A 21,856-nucleotide genomic window follows, 5' to 3' on the forward strand; every position below is an offset into this window, starting at 1 on the left:
GTATTTGTTTTACCCATTATTAATATTTTTTCCAGCCGTGAATAATTTGTTTAAAATTTTTTCTTTAATTTTAGGCCAAACCAGTAATTAACAAAACAAGCATTAACTACTTCTTGTTAATAGTTCTAAAACTGAAACTGAGACAAACGATTCCCCCTAGAGTAAACGCGCGTGACGGAGAGGTACAGAGAGAGAAAGTGAGAGAGCGAGAGAGAAAGAGAGAGAGAGAGAGATATGATATGAACAGACAGAGTACAGAGATAAGGTCGATTCAGATTGGATCGGGTTATTTTGCTCCGCGTCGTTTCGATACCGATCCGATCCGATACGAATACCGATAACGATACCGATACAGAATATCGACTACGTTTAACTGCTTTCGATTTCAATTCCGATTCCGAAAATGGTTCGAGCCGCTTACAGCCAGCTGCCCCTCAAATGAACACCGACAACGTTGAGTTCCGTTGCGTTAATTGCGTTGCAAATTTCACAAATGCGCCTATGTTTTATTACAATTATTAACTAATTATACATATACATTTATATAAATTAAACATACATATACATATACATATATATATATATTTAAAGTAAAGCAACAGCAAACGCAAATTACGAACCCTTTGTTTTCATTGTTTGCAAAACGATGCGAGGAGCGAGCAGCGCATGGAAGAACATAAATGAGCAGAACAAATGAATGAAATGAAGTGAAATTAAACGAAATTGCAATGAGAAAAGCGCAAGAGGCGGCGATACGATAACGATACTCGTGAGCACTCGTGTAATAATGCAATAAATCAGAGAGAATGCTGACTGCAGTTGCTGTCTGTTACTGTCACGATTATGGATCCAACACCAACTACTAAATATTACACCTACGAGAACTATACCTAAACTACACATAAATAAAATCTATTATGGATATTACATCGTCACGGAAGCACGGAATCATGAAATGAAGTGAGCATCAGCGAAAACGTGGCGGAGTAACACAGAGTAGTAGTTCGTACATTACACTGAACGTTAGCCTTAACTGAACTCAACTAAACTAAAATAAACTGAAACCCAAATCTAAACCGATCGATCTAAGCTGAACTGAAAGTAAAATCAATAAAACACCAAAATAAGTTGCTAATTGTGTAACTACTGTACGATCTTAACTTTTATTTAGCAATATCTGTAGTTGTATGTATGTATGTTTGTATTGTATGTATGGACTGTATTTGTATTCCAAATTCCGATTTGAGCTTGCACTAAATTGTATCCGTGGATCATACAATCAGACATCAGCCAGCGAGCCAACCAGCCAGCCAGCCAGCCAGCCAATCAACCAAGCAACCAACTAACGAACTTGCAATTCATAATTCTCACCCAATGCTCCCCCCCCCCCCCCCCCCCCCCCAACACAACAAAAGCACCCACACACCCAAAAACCGACCACGCGCTACAAGAGCAGGACAGCGGGACNCCAGAGGGAGGAGCGTGCAGCGTTATTAGCATTTTAAGCATACCAGAAATTAAACAGATTAAGCCTAACTTCAAGGAATAACAATGTATTACCACTAGTGCATGCGACCATTTTATTTGTACAGATGATTATCTATAAATCGTGTTAATGTCGGACACCTTCAGTGGCTCGACCCGTAGTTATCTTTAAATATTAAGTTTCAAAGAAATAACGCATAATTAAAACAATTGATAATTTAATAAAACCATAATAAATGATGTGAAACATTTGTGAGCAAAGAAAACCTCTACACGCATTTCAATTATATTTCATTTCTCCATTTTGCATATGCTGGCTCAACCTCATCCATCACCATCCCACACCTTCGCCCACTTTCAGCCTAAGCTTTGGGATTTAACACCAGTGCAAATGTCCGAGTAGTAGGGGGGTAAACACACTTTGATAAGGAGTTGTCCGACTGTCCGTGAGTGCTTTTACTCACCAAACGCTTCAGCCAAAAATGTGATTTTGGACTTAAATTTTAAACTTAAATTGCTCCGATCAAATGGCGATTGCCATAACTGACATAATTTTCTCAACTCTGACATACTGACCATGACAAGATCTGATGACGGAAAAACATGTTCGGAATACTTTCGTTGGGCATGGAATGCAGGCGTGGGTGCTTGTTCTGGGAACATGTCAAAAATTAGGTGAAACATCTTAGATCTGAAAGGTCAGGTAAACAGCTCGGCATGGGAAAGGCAATAGCCATATACGCTTAATACTTGTCTGAATACATTTTTTGTGGTTCGTTCGTTGTTTTAAACCGGTTATTTAATTTCAGTCAATCCACCACGGAAGAGCCAGCGAAACCACGTGTTTTGCGCTTTACATGGTCCATGAAGACAACATCGCCCCTCATGCCCGATCAGATAATGCAAAAGATACGCGAAGTGCTGGATCAAAACAACTGCGACTATGAGCAGCGGGAGCGGTAAGGAGACAGGATAGAATAATTAGGAGGATAATGAATTTACCATTTGAATTTTGTTAGGTTTGTGCTCTGGTGCGTGCATGGCGATCCCAATACGGACTCCTTGGTGCAGTGGGAGATTGAAGTGTGCAAGCTGCCGCGACTCTCCTTGAATGGGGTGCGCTTTAAGCGGATCTCTGGTGAGTGTTCAATTGTTTACTGGCACTACCAGAACACTTGCTGTAACAACACCCTTTTCTCCTTTTGTATTTGTTCAGGCACCAGCATCGGTTTCAAGAACATTGCGTCTCGCATTGCTTTTGACCTACGTCTGTGACTTAACCAAAATAACCATGAGGGGATAGCCGCCGCTGCTGCCGCCAGGGATACTGATGCCGACAACATCTCATCTGACTACCGTCGCACGGCCAGCAATGACGGTAGCAGCAAGCTGTCAGATCTCTCGCTTATGTGCCGATCCCTGACCAGTCAGCATGGCTCGCAGCGGCGCAAGAAGAGCAGGCTGTCTAGTGCGGGAAACGAGGACTCAAAAAAATCAGGATCCTTGCATTCGGCTTTTCACATGTACTCGCCCTTCAGCTCTAAGGAAAATCTGGAGGCGGGCGACGATATACAGGCAGCACGGCACGGCATAGTGCGTGATCAGGACTCGCTGGGTATTGATGCGCAGCCCAGCGATTCAATTGTCCTGCCCCTCTGCAGTGAATTAAATACGATTAACGCAATTTTGGAGGAGGATGGCGAGGGCGTTGAGCACAAAGCGCATGAATCTATCAAATCGGCTACCAAAGGCCCAACGACCACATCTACGTACATCGGTGGCCAAAAGGGCAGAGGGGATGACAGTGTCAGTGGCAGCGGCAGCGGCGGAAGTAATCGAATAAAAAGGAACCTCAAACACACGGGCAGCCTCATTGTGCGCAAACTAACAGCCTTCAGGCACGGTGGGTCGGAAAAGAAAGGTGCACCTAGGACGAACACAATATCAAAGGAGTCACAGGTCCCATCTGAACAGGCTGAGGAGAAACCAAACACCAAATCGCATGTGGAAATGCTACGCACCACAACACTCTAAATATAATGGAACCGGGTCGTCGTACCACATGCGAAATAGAATTCTAGATATGTGAAGAGATATGTAGAATACGCATCTGTTGTATGTATGTTTTGCTAAAATATTTGGGTCGGTGCATGCACAGAATCTCAAGTAAATAGTAGTACTCGTACATGTTAGTATCCTTCATCGATCTAACGGATTGGATAAACTACAACATGCATATGTATGTGCTCGTATAACAAACGAGCAGACGAGCTCTGTATCTACACTGACAATGCATTAGAACCCACATAGATACGCACACATTTACATACAATAACGTAATTGTTAGGACAACAAAATACAAGTATATAAATATAATCATGACAAAAGAGAAACAAACACACACACACACACACAATTCAATAAAACAATAATAATAAATATTAACAAGAACAAATCAACGCTCTATAAACTGCATTTATGTGTCGATATCCAGTAAAAACAAAAAAAGAATTGCTTGGCAAGAAAGTTATCAAAGTACACAATATACACTGATATCCAAATTCGGGTTGTTTCATTTTTAAGAGATACTTTAATGAACGTTGTTTGCGAAGCTTTAGGGCAGCATCAGGTATATTAGTATAAAGTATCAGTGCTTTGATGGAATGAGAAATCAACAACAACAGCAGCAGCAATTGTAAATGTTAAGATCTGCTCGAATATGGTAGTTGGTATAAATTGGTACTTGTATACCTGAATATTTTGGTTAATTTCATTCAATTTGAACAGTTCATAGAACACAGGAAAGAGATGTACGTACATATATTATCTACTGTTAAGGCTTCAAGTTTACTCAACCGATCGGAAACGAAATATATGTAAAACTCGAATGCAATTATGGCCAATTATTTACATAGTTGCCCACCAAGTTTAACTCTATTCGGATAACCCAAACACACAGAGCATAGGGGCTGGACCTGAGCTTTGTGCGGAATCAGACTTTAATGCGTTATGGAGAAGAAAATGGGTTTTACTAAAGCAGAACCGATCTCAACAAGTGAGATGTAGAAAAAGACGTTACAGACCATTTATCTTAGTTGATTTGACAAGTATGTGGAGGCTCAAAATCAGTCTATTAATACCAAAACATAGTTACACTTAAAGTTTGCAAACCATCATGATTGTGACGCATTTCTAAAACACTTCTAGACCTTCGAGTAAATGCATGCAACGTTTTATATATATGTATTTGTTGTTAAACGACAGCTGATTGCAATTTATTAATAAATATTAGCTTTAAGAATGAAAAGTACATACATGCATACACCCTATTCACACACACATAAGTATATAATACAAGCATAAATATACATATAAAGCAATCAAGCTTAATACATATATTGCCTCGGAAAATATCCTCACTTAGAAAGCTCCCCTACCGCCCAACCTAGAAGAGATCTTTGACAGTTTGCAGACAGTTCTGTTGTCATCAATCAGCGGTCATCAATCCGCAGATCCTTATTGCACAATATTTGATAGCGTATTCTTACTTCTGGTATTTATTTTGTCAACAAAAGGTTGAGTTACGCGTAAAATAAAAATATGTGAATTGATTGACAACACCATTAAATCAGAAAAAATGATAAAACCGATTATAGAATTTACAAATAATCATGTTGTAAGATTATCTGATATACATACATAGATGTTTTAATTAATAAATATAAAATGGCATAACTAAAGTTAGGTTTTTGTTAAGTCTTTCATTTAAAGTGTGAGATGTGCGATGCGAGTCTGGATAGTTGGATGGAAAAATGTTCAGAGTTCTTCATCAAGGTTGAAGTCTTCTGGGGGGAAATCGCCCACAGTCACGGATAACGGCGAGACGAAGCCACCATAGTTTGGAGGGCACACAAAGTACACTTTTCCGTTGACACTGCAATGCGGAAGGAAAGACATAAGTGGGCATTTTAGAATCGTGTGTGTCATGATGGACAGGTAGGTACCTTCCATTATTCTTTCCCAGTGGTTCATCATATTGTATTCCAATGAATGTACCACTCTTTCCCTCAAGGGGTCCATTGTACTTGATCGTACCACGGCGTCTTGGATTGCCCTGCACAGTCACCTGAAAAGCATCAGAGGGTAGAGCAATCAATATATTGTTCTCTTGCAGGTTCTATTCATATACCTCGCATCGTTTATCAAGGACACAAAGCTCGGCCTGCCTTTGCACCTCTTCCGCTTGCTGACGCTTCTTTTCCTCAATTTGCTGCATTTCCTCCTCGTTGTACTTCCCCAGGCGATTTTGTTTCAGGTAATTCCGCACAGAGTCGGACCTTTGGTCGTACTGGTCTTTGCTCAGCTCGAACTTCTCAACGGGGGCGTCAAAGCAGAAGCTGGCGAAGGTATCGATGACGTGAAGGCGAAGGCCATCGCAATTTACATAGTATCCCAGCTGGGCATCGTTGTTGTCCAGGCTGCCCAAGCACTTGTCGCCCTTGAACACTTCTACTTTCATCGTGCCAGCACTGCCTCCCGTCAATATTTCCAGCTTACTCTGCAGAAAGAAACCAACATGAGAGTGGATATTGCCTGGAATGTTAGATTTTAAGGAAATATGTCTCCATGTGGACGTACCTTTAGAGCATCGATGGTCAAGTCTTTGGCAAGCTTCACCTCGAATGCGACGGCATCGTTATGCGAGTTGGATACATTAACTTTGACAAAATCAGCCATCTCTTATATCCTTGACTAGGATCTACTGGGACGTGCAGTTGATATCACAAATCTTTGGGAATGATTAAATAAGAATTTAGAATGCAAATAAATCAAAATTCGCAAGCTCGGACAAATTAGTCACGGCGTTTTCAAAATTGACTAACGCGTTGTAAAAATACCATGAAACGACAACCCAGCAAACCAAAAGATCGCAAATTATATCGCGTGACTTAACCCACGAAAACTCAAATTACACATTGCGGGAAACTTTTGCTCCCGTTTAATCTCGTTTGCGAGTGTTTTGCGATAGAACTGTGGAAAATTACTTGGCTTTAAGAGGTGTTTATTTATAAACGTATTGTTTTGTGATTTAAAAGTGTTATATGTGCTTTCAACTTAAATCTATTATTTGGTGTTTTATGGTGCTGTGCAGTCTATTCGTTTATTCCAGTCATGTTGACACTCGATTCTAAGATGCCGCCAGGATGTATGGACGTATGTCCTCCACATCCAGCAGCTGTTCGGGGGCCACTTGCTCCCCGCACATGGGGCATTCGCCATTCTCAGAGAGTATTCTAAAATAAGAATAAAGGATATAATACCACATTAGACCTTTACTACAGCTTCGACTCACTTTTCCATTTCAGCACGGAAGCAGAGAAAATCGCATTGCGGGCAGGAGGTCATTAGAGTTTTGATGATGTGCTGACCCGTTGCTATGCAGATGGGTAGCGTTGTCTTGCAGCTATAGCACGTCACTTCCATATTGGCCAAGTTGGAATCGCATATGGGACACTCCATGGTCTCATCGTCAATCTCATCGCGCAACTGTTTAATACCCTTTGGGGCCTTTCGGACGACAGATTCAATTTTCTTGGCATAGCGAGTGTCCAGTTGATTTCGGTAGTCCGGACGCATCAACGTGGAGGCATAGGTGAATGCAGACTTCTTGAGACCGGCACGCTGGCACTCAATGACCGTGGAGGTCAGAATGGGTATAATGTCTGAAAAGGCAATAAACCTATCGGTCCAAACACAATACAAACAAGTCTCTGCTTACGCTCTGGGAACTGGGATATGCAAGCAGCCACCTGCACCAATAGCTTTGCGGCTAACAGATGATTTCCCAGCTTGACATGTATGCGGACGAGCGTGTATCGGTGCAGAAGGATCAAATTGTGCCGCATTTCGGCCGACACTGACAGGTTATTCCGCCGCAGTTCCTGATACATGGAGTAGAGCAGATCCCGGGCTGATTTGTAGTTTCCTGCGATCTGTTCCTGATTGGCAATTATGACGGCTGTCTTGGCCGCATCCTTATAGTGCTTTCGTGCCATGTACAGGCGGAACAGGTAGCGTGGATCTTTGGGAACACCATCCACATCTCCCAAGAGAAACTCGATGAGTTGCGAGGCCAGCTGCTCGTTGTTCGATGTAGCCACGCAATCAATTGCCAGAGAGAGAGCCAGCTGTTCCTCGTTGTTGAACGCAGAGGCTTTCAGCAGAAACCGCATGGCCTTGGTGAATTCACGGGCCAAAAAGTAATACTTTCCAGCCTGCAGTGTATACTTCTCACTCTCGAAGTAGTGAGCCAGGGCCAGATAGTCGGAGGATTTCGCATTTTCGTAGCGTTCCAGGAGTTCGCCATGCCGCCGCAGCTTGTTGTGGCGCTGGGCAAGAGCGAAGGCTTCCTCCACACAGCCGCAGATAACGAGAAACTGAAGAGCCTGCTCTATATCTCCAATCTTCTGGTAAAACTTGGCCAGCAGTTTAGCAGCGTCCATCGATCGTGATTCCAACACAATTTCCGAGGCTGCATGAGGATCACACAAATGATCAAGGTAAATCCTCACGCATGCATCCAAGTCCCCAGCAATGCGATAGCACCGAATGGCTTCTTCGAAATGGCCGTCACTCTCTTTGGCTTTGGCATAGGCTGCATGCAATTTGCTGCTCTTCACCTTGGAAAGTACATTGTTGGCCTTATGCCACATCTTCAGAGCAATGTAATGGCCACAGGCCTCATCGTAAAACCCTCCACGCTCATAAAGACCCGCAGCCTCGGTCAGATGTCCGACAGTAGCCAATAGCTCCGCACAGTCGAAGAGAAGCTGCTTATCCAGTAGCTCCACGGCATATTGAATCTGTAGGTGGACGAGTAATTAACGTTTCAGTAATTCACTTCACAGAGAAATAATTACTTACGCCTCGTCGAAAGTCTCCGGCACGTATTGATGTTCGGGCAATGCCCATCTTGCATAGACGTACGTGCTCCTCGTACTCAGGAGTACTTTCCATTGCAGCCGACTGTTCGGTCTCCTTGTCGTTAATTAAATCCTCCTTGTAGCCCTTCTCGTAGTGATACAAAGCGTCCGCATAGTTACCACTGGAAAGTAACGGAAAAACATAGAATTCCTGATCTCTAGTTGCTCTGACAATTTGCATACGTAAATTCCAGTTGCTGTGCGTATTCCCTCGCTATGTAGGGCACCTCTTGTGGGTCGTGCTTGTGCGCCAGAAGAAGGGCCTGATCCCATTGGAGAAGGTCTCTACACAGTTCGAGAGCCGCTCTTGTGTATACGCCCTTGAGCATATGTTCCTTGGCCTGCTCGTACTGAGCCAAAATCGTGCAGCAGCAGCCGATCAGCATGTCCAGATCTTCTACATATCGCAGCTCACTCAAAGCATGTACCAGAGCACCGTCGCCCAATCGTCTATAGGCTCGAATAGCTAAAGAGCAATTGGATATATAGACATTGGAGTGCTGAGTGGTAATAATCTTACCAATGTCGGGTTCTAGATCAGCAGTCGCCTGTTCGCCAAACTCTCGCCATGCGCTGCTCAAGTTCATCTGCTCGCACAACTTGTACGCCTCGTCATAGTTCCTGAGGCGAAGGAGCAGTTGGAGATTCGCCGTCTGGCTGTTGCTGGGATTCAAAACATGGGTGCTGAGGGACTGTGTGGCGTACTGTCCGCCGTCCACGTGGAGTGCCATTTCGCCGCCGCAGAGTAGCAAAGGAAATTGGCCAGGATTCAGCTTAGACTCGCCCACCTTGAGGGTGTGTGTGCCCTGCACGGAGTGGCGCACAAATACGTGGGTGTTCACAATTCTGGCATCGTAGCTAATAAAAATGTTCGGCTGTGTGAGATCCCATAGGCAGCCGAGGCATTGCTTTGGAATGTCCGGTATGAGCAAGGCTTCCTCCAGTGCGGGTAGGAAAAGATATCCTTGAGCATGTTCGTCGATAAAAATGATCTTAGTTCCTTCACTGTCCACAAACAGCTGGCGAATGCCCATGCTGTGACGGTAGATTGTACAACTGTCCCATTTTTCCAGCGAGTAAAACACCAAATGTCCAATCTGAAAAAGATCAAACAACTCAGCTGTAGGGAGAGCTTTAAATGCTGGCTAAGATCTAGACTCACATCGGTTGCAAACACCAACAGTTCCTGACTCAAGGCAAAACATGTAATCACCGCATCGTTGGGCATGTTCGGCAGAGCGCTGGGAAAAGTGGCCTGTAGCTTGTCCTTGCAATTGGGATTATCTGTACTGATAGCCTGCAGAATCAACTGGGGTGGACAGAGCGCGGCACAGTACTCAGCATTCATCCTCATATTGGACACATTCCGCGGGAAATCCCGCTCACTCAGCGGACGGGGCTCTTCCCCCAGTGTCATGCCCAAAGCGTAGATCCAAACATGCTTGTCAATACCAGCGGCAAAGTTGTAAGGGCCAACAGCTATAAACGTAGGCTCTCCCTCCAGGGGCAAGCGGAAGGGCAGTGGTTTGGACTTGTCCGGCGCATACACATAAATGGAAACCTCTGCCAGGCTGCTCAGCATAACGATCCGCGGTGCGGAGACGGCAAATATCTGAGGGAGCTTGGTAACATAGATATAGACGGTGCCACTATTTGTAGTTACGGCCAGCAGTTGACCATCCGGTGACCAGTCGATCATTTGGACGCCAGCATGATCTGGCACTGTAATGATGCGCTCCGTTTCTTGCAGATTTGTAATCGAGTGGATCTTTATGCTGCTGATCATAGGATGGGAATATTATCAATATTTAGCAATTAAATCATTGTCTCACCTGTCATCTCCACAAGAAGCCACAATGTCTAGTGTCGGACAATAGGCCAAGCCTGTCAGCGTATCCTTATGATTTTTCACCTGCCATAACTCCTGTCCCACGTCCTTGGGGTGTGTGGAAATGGCCACCACATGGCCGTTGGAGAAACCCAGCAATATGTAGCCGTCCCCGAACCATTTGTGTTGCAGTAGTGATCCGTAGCGACTCTGAAAGCCCAGCTCTGTGGGATTTTCCGGGTCTGGCAAGTAGTACAGAAACAAAGTTCGCTTTCCAATGATCATGCTGATTGCATTGTCTCCAGCAATGCGATCGTCATTCGCCATTTCAGCGAAATACATGTCGGTGGGTGCATCCCGCAGCTGCACCACACGCACTGTGTCCCCATCTTCGTTGCTCAACGAGAAGCTCTTGTCCTCTGATCCAAGGGCCAGCAGATTCTGTGCCGACCAGGCACCGCATGTTATTCGCTTGCTGTGCTTACCCAGCACCGGGGTCGGGCGCTTTCCACTGCGGTGGTTGTAAATCGCCAGGTTTCCTCGTCCCGTGCCAACGGCCAACAGCTGCTGCTGTTTTGACCATAGTATGCACGTAAGGGGATCGCGTAGTCCAGTTTCAACGCTGATCTTCTCCTGCGTGCCATAGTCCCAGAGAGTTATGTTCGGGGAGCCGCTGGTGATGATTCCCAGCAGATCGCCCTCATTGTCCCATGCAAATCCTGAACAGAGCCTAATGGAATTATTTTGATGCAGTTTGAATATAGTTTATGTGGGAGGGTCTCACCCTGCGAGGATTATGCGCTGCACCAGTTGTCCCTGGCGATTGTACAGCGCCACAGATCCATCAGTACCTGTAGTCGCAAGCAAAGCCTTTTGCCAAATGAAGTAGACGTCGCCGATGCCGTGCGGGTCCTCATATTTGTAGAGTATCTTCTCGAAAGACATTTTATCCTAAATACAAACTTTTTTCTATACAGAAAAAGCACCCATTTTGCGATCTACAATTTTCCGGCTTTTGTTTACCGTTTTCCCGTTGCCATGGTAGCACCATATGAAATATATCTTTGCTATTGTAAAACATACCGTAAATATACCGAATCCTACATCATATTAATTGATTTTGATATTCTATTTAACATTATCAGCTTGTTAGGACGCTCAGAAATAAAAACTGAATTTAATCCGATTGTATGATCAATTTTCTGTGGGCTGAGAGCCTCATTTGCTAGTAATATTCAAAATGAAATTCAAAATCGAGAAGTGCACCTGTTGATTTCACATGTTACAGTATGGTAAAACTCTGAAAATATATTGATTTACCAACACTCCCTCCATTTTCAGTATATTTGATCGATTAATCCACGGTCACACGGACTGCCAATTTATTAAACAATAAACAAATTGTTATATTTGATATTTCGGGTTAATTTTGTCTTTATCTGGACAAGACCTCTTATAATGGCGGATGACTTGCCGGAGCAGTTTGACCTAATAGTCATAGGCACAGGTAAGTTGGGCATTGAATGTAGCTTGAAGGGCGTATGAGTCATACAAATCTGGCTGTCCTTTTCAGGTTTCACTGAATCTTGCATTGCCGCGGCGGCCAGTCGGGTGGGCAAGACCGTTCTCCATTTGGACAGCAATGACTACTACGGTAATGTTTGGGGCTCAGTAGGCGTTGAAGACCTGATTCGGCTGTTGGCCAGTGATGCTGTACTACACTCGACACTGCGCAACGGAAGCTACACCTGGCACGACGAATCTGGCGACACATCCACGTCAGAAGGAGATGAGATGAAAGAAGAGACTGGGCAGCAGTGGACGCGGGAGACAGTGCTGGCCATGTCGCGACGATTCTGCATTGATCTCTGTCCACGAATTCTCTACTCCTCTGGTGAGCTTGTGCAGCTGCTCATCCAGTCCAACATATGCCGCTACACGGAATTCCGGGCCGTGGACAATGTGTGTATGCAGCAGAACGGAAATATTGTCTCCATACCCTGTTCTCGCAGTGATATCTTCAATACAAAATCGTTGACCATAGTGGAGAAGCGGCTGCTGATGAAATTTATGAATGCGTGCAATGACTACGGCGAGGACAAGTGCAACGAGGATACTCTGGCTTTTCGGGGCAGAACGTTTGCCGAGTATCTGCAGGCACAGCGTGTGACGGAGAAGATTGCATCGTGCGTGATGCAGGCCATTGCCATGTGTGGCCCCAACACCAGCTTCGAGGAGGGAATGCTGCGCACGCAGCGTTTTCTCCGAAGTCTCGGTCGTTATGGCAACACACCGTTTCTCTATCCCATGTATGGCTGTGGGGAATTCCCTCAGAGCTTCTGTCGTCAGTGTGCTGTCTACGGGGGCATTTATTGCTTGCAACGATCCGTAGATGACTGTGCCGTGGATGCCAACTCCAAAGAAGTTTTGATAAGCAGCGCCGGAACAACATTCCGTGCGAAACATGTGGTTTCTGCTCCTAGATATCTGCCAGCATCACGCGACTGTGTTATGCGTCCTCACCTATCACGGGGCTTGTTTTTATCCTCCACACCTTTGGGCAATGAGGTGCTTAATAAGGGTGGCGGTGGCGTTAATATCCTCCGCCTAATGGAAGGAGTCCGGGAAGCCATCTTCATCCAGCTCTCGCACTTTTCTGGAGCTTGTCCGAAGGGATTGTGTAAGTAGTAGTAGCCAACTAAAATTTGAACTCTTTTTCATGCCCAACAAAATTGCAGATCTCTTTCATGTGACTACGCCCGCTGTTTCCGATGATCCTGCTGAAGATTTAAGGCCATTTACAATGCAGCTTTTCCAGAACTCCACTCCAGAAATCGTCTTCAGCTCCTACTTTACCCTTACTACGCAGTCCCAACCCGATAAAGTTGGTGCGGATGATGCTGTTTTCTATACAGACGCACCTAGCTTCGAGATGGACTTTTATGATGCCATTGCCAATGCGCGTGACATCTTTGGTAGGCTCTACACGGATGTGGAATTTTTGCCACGTGCCCCAGATGTTGAGGAGATTGTCGTCGATGGGGAGGATCCAAGTGCCTTGAACGAGCATAGCTTGCCCGAGGATTTGCGTGCCCAGCTGCAGGACATGCAACAGGCGACTGAACAAATGGACATACAAGACTAGACTTATGTAGGTCTAGAGACTACGCTTTAACCATAGCTAAATCTACCTTTATCAAAATATTATCAAAGCACAACGACTATACGCTTTTAAGGTAAATAAGAATGAAAGATTATATTATACAAAGTTATCTGTATACAAGGATTTTTTTGCATATATTACCATATATCTATATTTATTAGTTAAATTAGTTATAAGTTCTAAAAGTACTAGTATGTATGTATAAATGTGAGTGCTTCTGTGCATTTTGCTTTGATAAATATACCTTTCGAAAAATATGCATTCTAATGCGTTGTAAAAACGTATTTCTTTTTATATTTATTGCTTGACGGGTTTTCTGTGTGTTTGTTGTTTGTTTTTTTGTTTGGGTTCGCACGAAGACACAAAAATAAAAGTAGGTAATATAGGTAGAGATTATAGGTTAACAGTTACATAGTTAACTGGGAAGAACATTGTACGTAGTCTTATCAAATTTGGAGTGGACTTAGGCAGTAGATAATGCAGGCAGCTGCGAGATGCTAAAATATCTTGTCGATTCGAGAATGTCTTCATTGATCCATAGATCCATATGTAGATCAAAAATATATTTTAAATGTGAAGCGAAACAAAATGAAACTTGCAATCGAACAAAATTTAAACGAAACAAAAAGGAAAAGTGTTCGTGCGCTATTTAATATATGTATGTATGTATGTATGTAGGGTATGTGTGTATGTGTTTCCGACGACGTTTATAACCACATTTCATTCCTGTTTTCACTGCATTTAACAATAAAGCTTTTGTGTTTTCATTTCTTGCGTTTTGTTTCGAGCCCTCTGCACTGAATGGATTGATCAGCAACATTTCTGGGTGAGAAAGAACCTGCTGCTGTAGCTTAAACGCACTTTCTTTATGATCAACTTAACGCAGAGGGTATTTCGTGAGTTCAAATTCTATGTTTTTGTTGCCTTGCAAAGTTGTGAGTCGCTATTTCTATATCTTAATCAGATTATTATTGATATTCTGCTGGCGTTTGCGCTTCGCATTCATGGCATCCACAATGGGCTGCCGCTTGGCATTATATTTCTTGTTCAACTGCTCAATCTCCAGCTCCATTTCGTGATCAATGTTGCTGAGACGTTGATTCAGATCGTCGAAGGTAAGAAATTTAAGGAACTCAAATTCGCCCTCCACATAGGCGTGCGATTGCGAGTGCACATGTTGATTCTGATATGCGGGCGGCGGTTGAGCTGCAGCCACAGCCGGGTGTCCCTGCTGAGCCAGGGGCGTAGCGTTGCTACGCAGAAGATTCTGTTGATTGTTGATGGCAATGAGTTGATCATTCATCAGTGGATAGGCCATGAGCACATGCTGCTGTTGCTGGTGCTGCTGTAATCCATACTGATTTATTGCCGATATCTGCTGGAACTGCATTTCCATGTTGTGCTCCCAGTTGCTTACGTCGTTGGCTCCACTGGCCAGATGCTGCTCCTCCTGTTGTTGTTGCTGCTGTTGCTGCTGCTTCTGCTCGGCTGCCGCTGGGGAATACTCTGTAGCCGTCGCCTTGTCGTCTCCACGTCCATCGCCCGCATTCTTACGTTCGAAATGCTCCAGGAACTGAGGACGATACCGATTGCGTGGCTTCTGATCGTCATTGCGCTTAGCCGTTGTCGAGTCGTCCGAGTCAGAGTTAATAACCATTGTGCCTAAAATGCAAAGAAAAGGTACTAATCCTTTCTCAATTCTATTTGTTTTAGATATTTCTTACCCAAGTTTGACTCGAGCTCCACCATGGTACCACTATCGACTGCTGGTACATCCAGTGGGGATGAGGCAGACACAGCAGTCACGCCGGTTGCCGTTATTGCCGTTGCCCTGCTCAAACCTCGGATGCCACCCGGTCCCAAGGTGCCTTCGTCAATATCAGGCTCCGGATGGGATATCATAGTTGCATCTGAAGCCGAGCTTTGCTGATATTCACCGAATTTTTCTGGCACCAGCGTGCCAGGATCATCGATGAAGGTCTTCCCTGTGCCATTGAATTCGGTTTCTTCCTCCTGCATGTTGTGCAGCATACTGTTCTCCTGGGTGGCAAGACTCTTGGCCTGACTAGAGGCCAACACTCCGCCAGCAGCCCGACTGGCTCGCTGTTGTTCTCGAATGGCACAGGTCTCCTCCAGCATGGTCTTCAAAATAGTGCGATGCTTGGCATTGCGTATAAACTCATGCTCCAGCAGCTCTGTAGCTGTGGCACGTTCATCGGGAGCCTTCACCAGGCATTTGCTCACAAAATCAATGAATTCGGTGCTCCATCTGTCTGGTTCCCGAAACGAAGGCGGCGGCTTCTGAGGTATCATAAAAATAGCCCGCATGGGATGTATATCACCGTAGGGGGGCTTTCCCTCTGCCATTTCAAGGGATGTGATGCCAAGGGACCAAATATCCGCCACACAATCGTAGCCAATCTCCTCAATAACTTCGGGGGCCATCCAGAAGGGTGTTCCTATGACCGTGTTCCGTTTGGCCATTGTGTCTGTCAGCTGGCCAGCCACACCAAAGTCGGCTAGCTTCGCATAGCCCTCCGTGTTGAGCAGTATGTTGGCAGCCTTGATATCTCGATGTATTTTCCGACGCAGATGCAGATAGACCAGTCCTTTCAGCGTGTCCGACATTATGGTGGCTATCTCGTCCTCTGTTAGCGTTTTCTTGCGTAGGCGCATTATGTCCGAAACGCTGCCCGCCCCGCAGTACTCCATGCATATCCACAAGTCATACTGCTTAAAGTATGACCCGTAGTAGCGCACCACATACGGAGAATCGCACTGTTGCATAATTGATATCTCCTTGATGATCTCGTGCAGGTCGGACTCCACCGGCACCAGCTTGATGGCCACAATGGAGCAGCTCTCCTTGTGGAGGGCCTTGTAGACGGACCCGTAGCTTCCCTCGCCCAGTTTGTACATAATGTCGAACACCTTTTCCGGGGGCTGCAGTAAACTCTCCTCCGAAAGTTTCTTCAACTCCCCATTCGAATTGGAAGACATGTGACCCGCCATAATACACTTCAGTCTCAGCCACACAAGCACAATATTTGCGCGTATATATCTATTTTAGCACTAAAATATAAAGATAATTGTCAATTTAAAGCGACATTTTTTTTACACTCATTTGTTCTTTGTGGTATTTAACCGCGGAATTATCGATAAGATATACCGAAATATACCCTTGAATTTTCAAAATATACTGTAAATATACCGTAATCTTAAATCGTTTTCCTCGATTTTGAAGTTCTATTTAATATTACCAGCTAGTTAGGACTCTCAGCTCTAAAAGTATATTTTTATTCGATTTATCAATCAATTCTCTGCAAATTAGCTTACTGTAATGGCTACTTTTTGTTGGATTGTTTCTAAAAACAGGTTTAATTGTTTGATTTTTCTTTCACACTCATTTGTTCTTTCTTTCCATTAGTGACCCTTAGAAATATACGTTCTCATGTTTAAAATATACCGTAAATATACCAAGGAATGAACGAACTTATCACATTTAGCCCACCTACATTTAAACCGGTAAACAACATTAGTTTCCCTTTTGTTGGCTATATTCCTCGATTTTACTTTCGGCTTAATATAACTAGCTACACAGCTGTGACTCTCAGCTCTTAAGATATATGTACGTTTATTCGATGGATAAACAAATTTCCTACAATACGGATTGATCTTAATTGCGATTCTCTTCTATTGGATTTTATAGAAATGAGGTAGAAATCAAGAAGATCAATATAAAAATAGAACTATGCCGATTCTAAGAAAGCACTAATTCTATCGATACTATCACCTGGATGGTTGCTAGAGCTGCGCGCCAAAGTATAATTATTTGAAACATGTGACAAAGATGTGGGTACAATCAAATGGAATACATTTAGGAAAGTTTTCGTGTGATGTAGGGATGCAATAAGCCTTCTCCTATGTATGTTCCTATACTCTATGTTCCTTATACACTTTTAAAAATGAATTTATATGTACAAATATTGATGATTATTGAATATATGTATGTACAATATGTATGTACTGAAGGTTTCTGGAAATTCTGATTCAACTCAGGCCCGGCTACATCCAGGTTCATTGACCTAAAACGTGCCTACATACATATATATATCAATGTTTGTATGAACATCTGTATGGAGATACGAAAATGCATATTAAAGTGGCAGGCCAGGCGCCTTGAGGGCTAATGTTTTGTATTGATATGCTATACAGCATTATTCAATCATTGTTGCTGCATGAGAACTGCCGAGAGTACAGTGGGCCGCGTTATGTGCTACATTTGGCAAATCCTTATCAGTCAGTATGCCTTTTGGGGTACCCTAGCAACGCGCTCCATAGAAACGACACCCAACAGCAACACAAAAGACCAGGAGCCGCCACCTACTGATGGCTAGAAAATTCCTTCGCTCAGTTTGTTGTTCTCACTACGCGGGCAAAGTTGTACGGCAAAAATGGCTCAAACGGCACGCATATCCACAGCAAACGCCTACGGAACGCGACCGTCGCACGACTACCATGCCACCTCCATATCGCTGAAGCATCGCTCTAAATCGGCTAATCCACCGCAATTACGTCCACTTAGTGGCATCCACGGGGCGGCGGTGCGACCCCGTTATGTGCCGCCCTTTTCCATACAGTCGCAGCAGAAAAATACCGTTGTCATCAACGGGCCAATACACGAGACCGCCGCGACAACGGCAAGTGCCAGGGGGCGGGCCCCAAATCCGAAATGTGCGTACTCCTGTCTACCCCATCAGCCATTGCTTACTTACTGCTTGCTTTCCTAATGACACCTTATTGTTGTTTAGGCCTAAAAAGGCAACAAAAATCCATTTCCACACTCAATCTGGGAATGGGCTTTAATGCCTGCCCTCCAGGCACCGACTCGGGGCGAGGCACTCTCTTTCGAATGTACTTCGATCGTGGTGACTTACCCATCAAAATGGAGTATCTCTGCGGTGGCGATAAGATTGGATGGACGGTGAGTACAAAAATGCAAAGATGATCTCTTATTTGTTTTTTAACAATTTAATATTGCATGTTTTGAGGTCACAACTCATACTTTGGTTTCGCTTTGATTCCCTTACACCTGCGTGTCCAATTATTTCAAGTGTAAGCCAAAGCTGCAGCTAAAAACACCAGTGTACAAATAATATGCCATTGTCTATTTCCGGAGTCAGTAGAACAGTCGTACGGGTGCCGGGAATCAGAATGCTGGCATTCAAAACGTCGCGCCGTCCAAGCGTCAATCAGTCAGCCCGGCAGAAAATGCTAGAACATAATACGTGTAGAGGTGTAGGCGGAGGATCCATCCACATTTCATATGTGTGTATGTGGCGTGACCCTTTCTTGTTGTTTCAATGTCACAGGCCTTGGGTTCTTGGGTGTCTTTTGGTTAGAGATATAACATGAAATCGCTTCGAAGTGGTGCGTTTGTTTATCCAGGCCAAAATGCCTCCGTGACTGCTCAGTGCATATGAGTGATGTGTGAGTGGCATTATGTTATTTGCGTCATATGGGTTGAAGGTCAGCCCCATAGCAGTTCACGCAATTGACAGTCGCCTAAAGTCATCAAATAAAATTGAACTTTATGGCAAATCTTTATGCCCAAAAGACATACAGCTCAAATAAAATACGGTGTCGCCCCTGATCAGTAGGCCAACATGAGGTGAAATCCTGCTTGTGTGGACTTTCGTTGACAAAAACAATACATATTATAAGTAAAGATTAGAGAAGGTGTATTTCCATTTTGCAATTCGTAATGAAAAAGATTCCATTTGCAAAGTATAAATAAATAAAAGGCATCTTAATAGAAATCAAAAAACCGTAACAAGCATTGCGTGCACATTTATACTGCTTGCCCAGGGAATTGCCGAACTTTGACGCGAACTTTGAACCCTCATCCCCACTCATTCTTTGAATCTATCCATTTCAAATCTTGGCAATGCTCTGCTGTTTATATCCGCAGGTGGACATTGACAAGCTGGACTACAGTCTCTATCTGCCGCTCTTCTTCGATGGTTTGGCTGAAGCAAAGCATCCGTATAAGACCTATGCCCGCCAGGGAGTGACGGATCTACTGCTTGCGGGCGGAGACAAAATACACACCGTAATACCGCAATTAATATTGCCTCTGAAGAGTGAGTAGATGGGAAAAAAAGGGGCAAATTGGAATTGCCTGGCACGCAAATGCCTCGAACTTTTTCCGTTTAATTTGCACCTTTGTCGCTCACCTCGACGAACCGAACCGAACCGAACCGAACCGAACCTTCTCCTCGGTTTTTCCATTACCATTTTAGACGCATTGAGCACAAGAAATTTGGAGGTAATGTGCACGACACTGAAGATAATACAACAACTGGTGATGTCCTCGGATCAGGTGGGTCCGGCACTGGTGCCCTTCTACAGACAATTGCTGCCAATGTTTAACGCTTTCAAAGTGAAAAACTGTAAGTTGGCTCTCACCTTCCCTTACTCTATGTAAGATTTAACAATTTTGCCTGCAGTAAACTGTGGCGACGAGATCGACTATGCCCAAAAGAACAATCTGAACCTTGGCGATCTGATTGATGAGACGCTCCAGGTGCTGGAGCTGCACGGCGGCGAGGATGCCTTCATCAATATCAAGTACATGGTGCCGACCTACGAGTCGTGCTACTTAAATTGAGTGCTTTGCATCATAAGTATTTTTATTGTAATTTAAATATTACTGCATCAGAGTAGATGTGATTAATTAAATTCAAATTTGTTACCAAGGATTAACATTACCTCTTCTTATTTTTGTTGTTGTTCATTTTTCATGAGCAGGTTAAAGGGGTTGGGGGGTTGGTTATATAAGTATGTGTGTATATATCGTTGAGTATATATATTAATTTGGTCGGCCTATGCCCTCGAAAGGGGTACAGACAACAACACGGCACAGCAGCTTCCTTATAAGCAAAGCAGCTGCGCCTTGGCTAGGGTATCACTTGGTGGGGGCGTATTCGTTCTTCTTGACGTTGTGCGGCGAATAACGATTGTATAGACCCCAAATGGACTTCATTAGCATGTCATTATACTTGACCGGAGTGTATTCCCGTTCTGTAAGAAGACCGGGTTGAATCAGAGAGAGGGTAAACAAAGGCCCATTGACCTATTGCTCCTGGGTGCACTACTTACGAGTTGAGTTGTTGTCAACTGGATTCTTATCCGCCGCAGATCTCATGCGGGAGACGATCATTTCGCGTTCGTTGAATTGCTGGCGAATCTTGCAAGCGGCAAAAGCACCCTGGGGCATGGTGGCCATCTTAGCAGCTGTGGGGGGAAACGAGAAAGAGTTTGGGCTAAGATGCATTGAGAGGCTACCTAGCTGTTACTTACCGCTGAAAGATATGGTGCTGAGAACGGATAATATGTCGGACCTTCGCTGGGTGCTTAGCTGATTCCAGCACTCTGTGAAATGCTGATTGAATTTGGTTGAATTTTCGTTTTGCTGCAGCAGCATTCAAAGACAGAAATCAAATTCCGCGGAGAGTTTGGGGATTGGGAATATTTCAATTTGTCGAAATATTTCCAAGAGTTTCTTTGTGGGAATATAAATTTGCTTTGTCAAGCCAATCAAATTCAATTTATAAGCACAATTTGTTTTTGTCCACTGGGCATTTAATGCCAAAACTGTTTGATTGGTTTTTCTCGATGATCAACGACGATTTTCATTAGCTCACGACGAACACACTTTGCACAAGGTTCAGAACTGAACTGAGTTTGCCGCTTCGAATCGATTGCAATTTATAGACCGCGTGGTCAGACCTTCTGAATCGGAATCGAGGCTTCTATGGGCAATAAGCGATAAGCGAAATGTGGACCCGTTAGAGAGACGGGAGATCAGGTTGCCTTGATAGCCACAGGCAAGCGATCACCGATCGCCATTTTGCTTTCGGCTCAACATTATCAGCTGCAGTTGCGCTTGTTTTGGTTTTGTTTTGACTCGGCTGGAATTGAGGCGGCTCCCAGGGATGTTTCGAGGCGTCAGCGAATATGTAAGTGCTGCACAGAGAAAGAGGCCCTGATTCGGCTTCAGTTATTACGTTAATCGTATAACGGTTATTATAGCCGACTCAGGGCAAGATCTAAGAAGGATTACAGATCTCCGCTGACTATGAAGATACATTAATCTAAGGTTCGAAAGCTCAATTATTAGGCAGCTTAAACCAGTTTGAGTGACATTCAAATGTATACTATACGTACATTAATACATAAGTATGTACATATACATACATATGTATGTACAATGTATGGTCTGGAACGTTACTGATAATATTAAAAACTGACCTAAGTGCAGGTTGTTTATTTATTTTTGTAGTAAAATAATTATATTGTTGACAACTGAAATAAATGTATTATAAAACCTTCTCT

At 44.0% G+C, this 21,856-nt stretch overlaps 8 protein-coding genes across 31 annotated transcripts in view; 4 read left to right on the forward strand and 4 right to left on the reverse strand.

Moving 5' to 3' along the window:
* The window catches only part of LOC117590466 (MAP/microtubule affinity-regulating kinase 3), a 28,793-nt gene extending 25,952 nt beyond the window's left edge, over positions 1-2,841 (forward strand). For 19 of the 22 annotated variants that reach the window (XM_034283262.1, XM_034283279.1, XM_034283271.1 and 16 more), the window contains 3 exons: positions 2,295-2,444; positions 2,505-2,623; positions 2,702-2,841. In XM_034283262.1, coding sequence (XP_034139153.1) covers positions 2,295-2,444; positions 2,505-2,623; positions 2,702-2,760 — 328 coding nt within the window. In that variant the 3' untranslated portion in view covers positions 2,761-2,841. Of the gene's footprint in view, positions 1-74; positions 1,398-2,294; positions 2,445-2,504; positions 2,624-2,701 lie in introns of those variants that run through there. The other 3 variants (XM_034283233.1, XM_034283253.1, XR_004574302.1) reach the window with 2 other exon arrangements.
* Positions 2,842-2,858: 17 nt separating this feature from the next.
* Positions 2,859-4,046, forward strand: LOC117590648. Its single transcript, XM_034283493.1, has one exon. It carries the CDS (start codon positions 2,893-2,895, stop codon positions 3,517-3,519), a length of 627 nt encoding a protein of 208 aa, XP_034139384.1. The 5' UTR covers positions 2,859-2,892; the 3' UTR covers positions 3,520-4,046.
* A 1,089-nt stretch (positions 4,047-5,135) lies between these two features.
* Positions 5,136-6,363, reverse strand: LOC117590636 (tubulin-folding cofactor B). Its single transcript, XM_034283468.1, has 4 exons — positions 6,124-6,363; positions 5,675-6,043; positions 5,490-5,611; positions 5,136-5,419 (listed from the first exon to the last, which is right to left on the reverse strand). Exons 1-4 carry the CDS (start codon positions 6,220-6,222, stop codon positions 5,302-5,304), a joined length of 708 nt encoding a protein of 235 aa, XP_034139359.1. The 5' UTR covers positions 6,223-6,363; the 3' UTR covers positions 5,136-5,301.
* A 175-nt stretch (positions 6,364-6,538) lies between these two features.
* Positions 6,539-21,498, reverse strand: LOC117590451 (WD repeat-containing protein 19). Of its 3 annotated transcripts, none has more exons than XM_034283087.1 (9): positions 11,081-11,348; positions 10,301-11,026; positions 9,631-10,243; positions 8,989-9,565; positions 8,652-8,934; positions 8,410-8,590; positions 7,265-8,348; positions 6,839-7,208; positions 6,539-6,779 (listed from the first exon to the last, which is right to left on the reverse strand). In XM_034283087.1, the coding sequence occupies exons 1-9, from the start codon at positions 11,239-11,241 to the stop codon at positions 6,674-6,676; spliced, it is 4,101 nt and encodes a 1,366-aa protein (XP_034138978.1). In that variant the 5' UTR covers positions 11,242-11,348; the 3' UTR covers positions 6,539-6,673. The 3 variants fall into 3 exon arrangements, with proteins under 3 accessions (XP_034138978.1, XP_034138967.1, XP_034138985.1); XM_034283076.1 differs by having other exon boundaries at positions 9,631-10,246; XM_034283094.1 differs by lacking the exons at positions 10,301-11,026; positions 11,081-11,348 and adding exons at positions 18,202-18,207; positions 21,494-21,498 and having other exon boundaries at positions 6,541-6,779; positions 9,631-9,709.
* On the forward strand, positions 11,646-13,714 carry LOC117590581 (rab proteins geranylgeranyltransferase component A). The gene is made up of 3 exons (XM_034283335.1): positions 11,646-11,803; positions 11,870-12,976; positions 13,035-13,714. Exons 1-3 carry the CDS (start codon positions 11,755-11,757, stop codon positions 13,439-13,441), a joined length of 1,563 nt encoding a protein of 520 aa, XP_034139226.1. The 5' UTR covers positions 11,646-11,754; the 3' UTR covers positions 13,442-13,714.
* Positions 13,789-16,603, reverse strand: LOC117590566 (serine/threonine-protein kinase hippo). Its single transcript, XM_034283311.1, has 2 exons — positions 15,184-16,603; positions 13,789-15,121 (listed from the first exon to the last, which is right to left on the reverse strand). The coding sequence occupies exons 1-2, from the start codon at positions 16,469-16,471 to the stop codon at positions 14,409-14,411; spliced, it is 2,001 nt and encodes a 666-aa protein (XP_034139202.1). The 5' UTR covers positions 16,472-16,603; the 3' UTR covers positions 13,789-14,408.
* On the forward strand, positions 17,773-20,129 carry LOC117590626 (parkin coregulated gene protein homolog). Its single transcript, XM_034283440.1, has 5 exons — positions 17,773-18,193; positions 18,271-18,443; positions 19,431-19,602; positions 19,762-19,911; positions 19,969-20,129. The coding sequence occupies exons 1-5, from the start codon at positions 17,914-17,916 to the stop codon at positions 20,127-20,129; spliced, it is 936 nt and encodes a 311-aa protein (XP_034139331.1). The 5' UTR covers positions 17,773-17,913.
* On the reverse strand, positions 20,309-21,198 carry LOC117590670. The gene is made up of 3 exons (XM_034283544.1): positions 20,822-21,198; positions 20,621-20,755; positions 20,309-20,542 (listed from the first exon to the last, which is right to left on the reverse strand). Exons 1-3 carry the CDS (start codon positions 20,943-20,945, stop codon positions 20,427-20,429), a joined length of 375 nt encoding a protein of 124 aa, XP_034139435.1. The 5' UTR covers positions 20,946-21,198; the 3' UTR covers positions 20,309-20,426.
* Positions 21,499-21,856: the final 358 nt, after the last annotated feature.

The sequence above is a fragment of the Drosophila guanche genome, unplaced genomic scaffold (genome assembly GCF_900245975.1).
Source record: "Drosophila guanche unplaced genomic scaffold, DGUA_6, whole genome shotgun sequence".
Lineage (NCBI taxonomy): Eukaryota > Metazoa > Arthropoda > Insecta > Diptera > Drosophilidae > Drosophila > Drosophila guanche.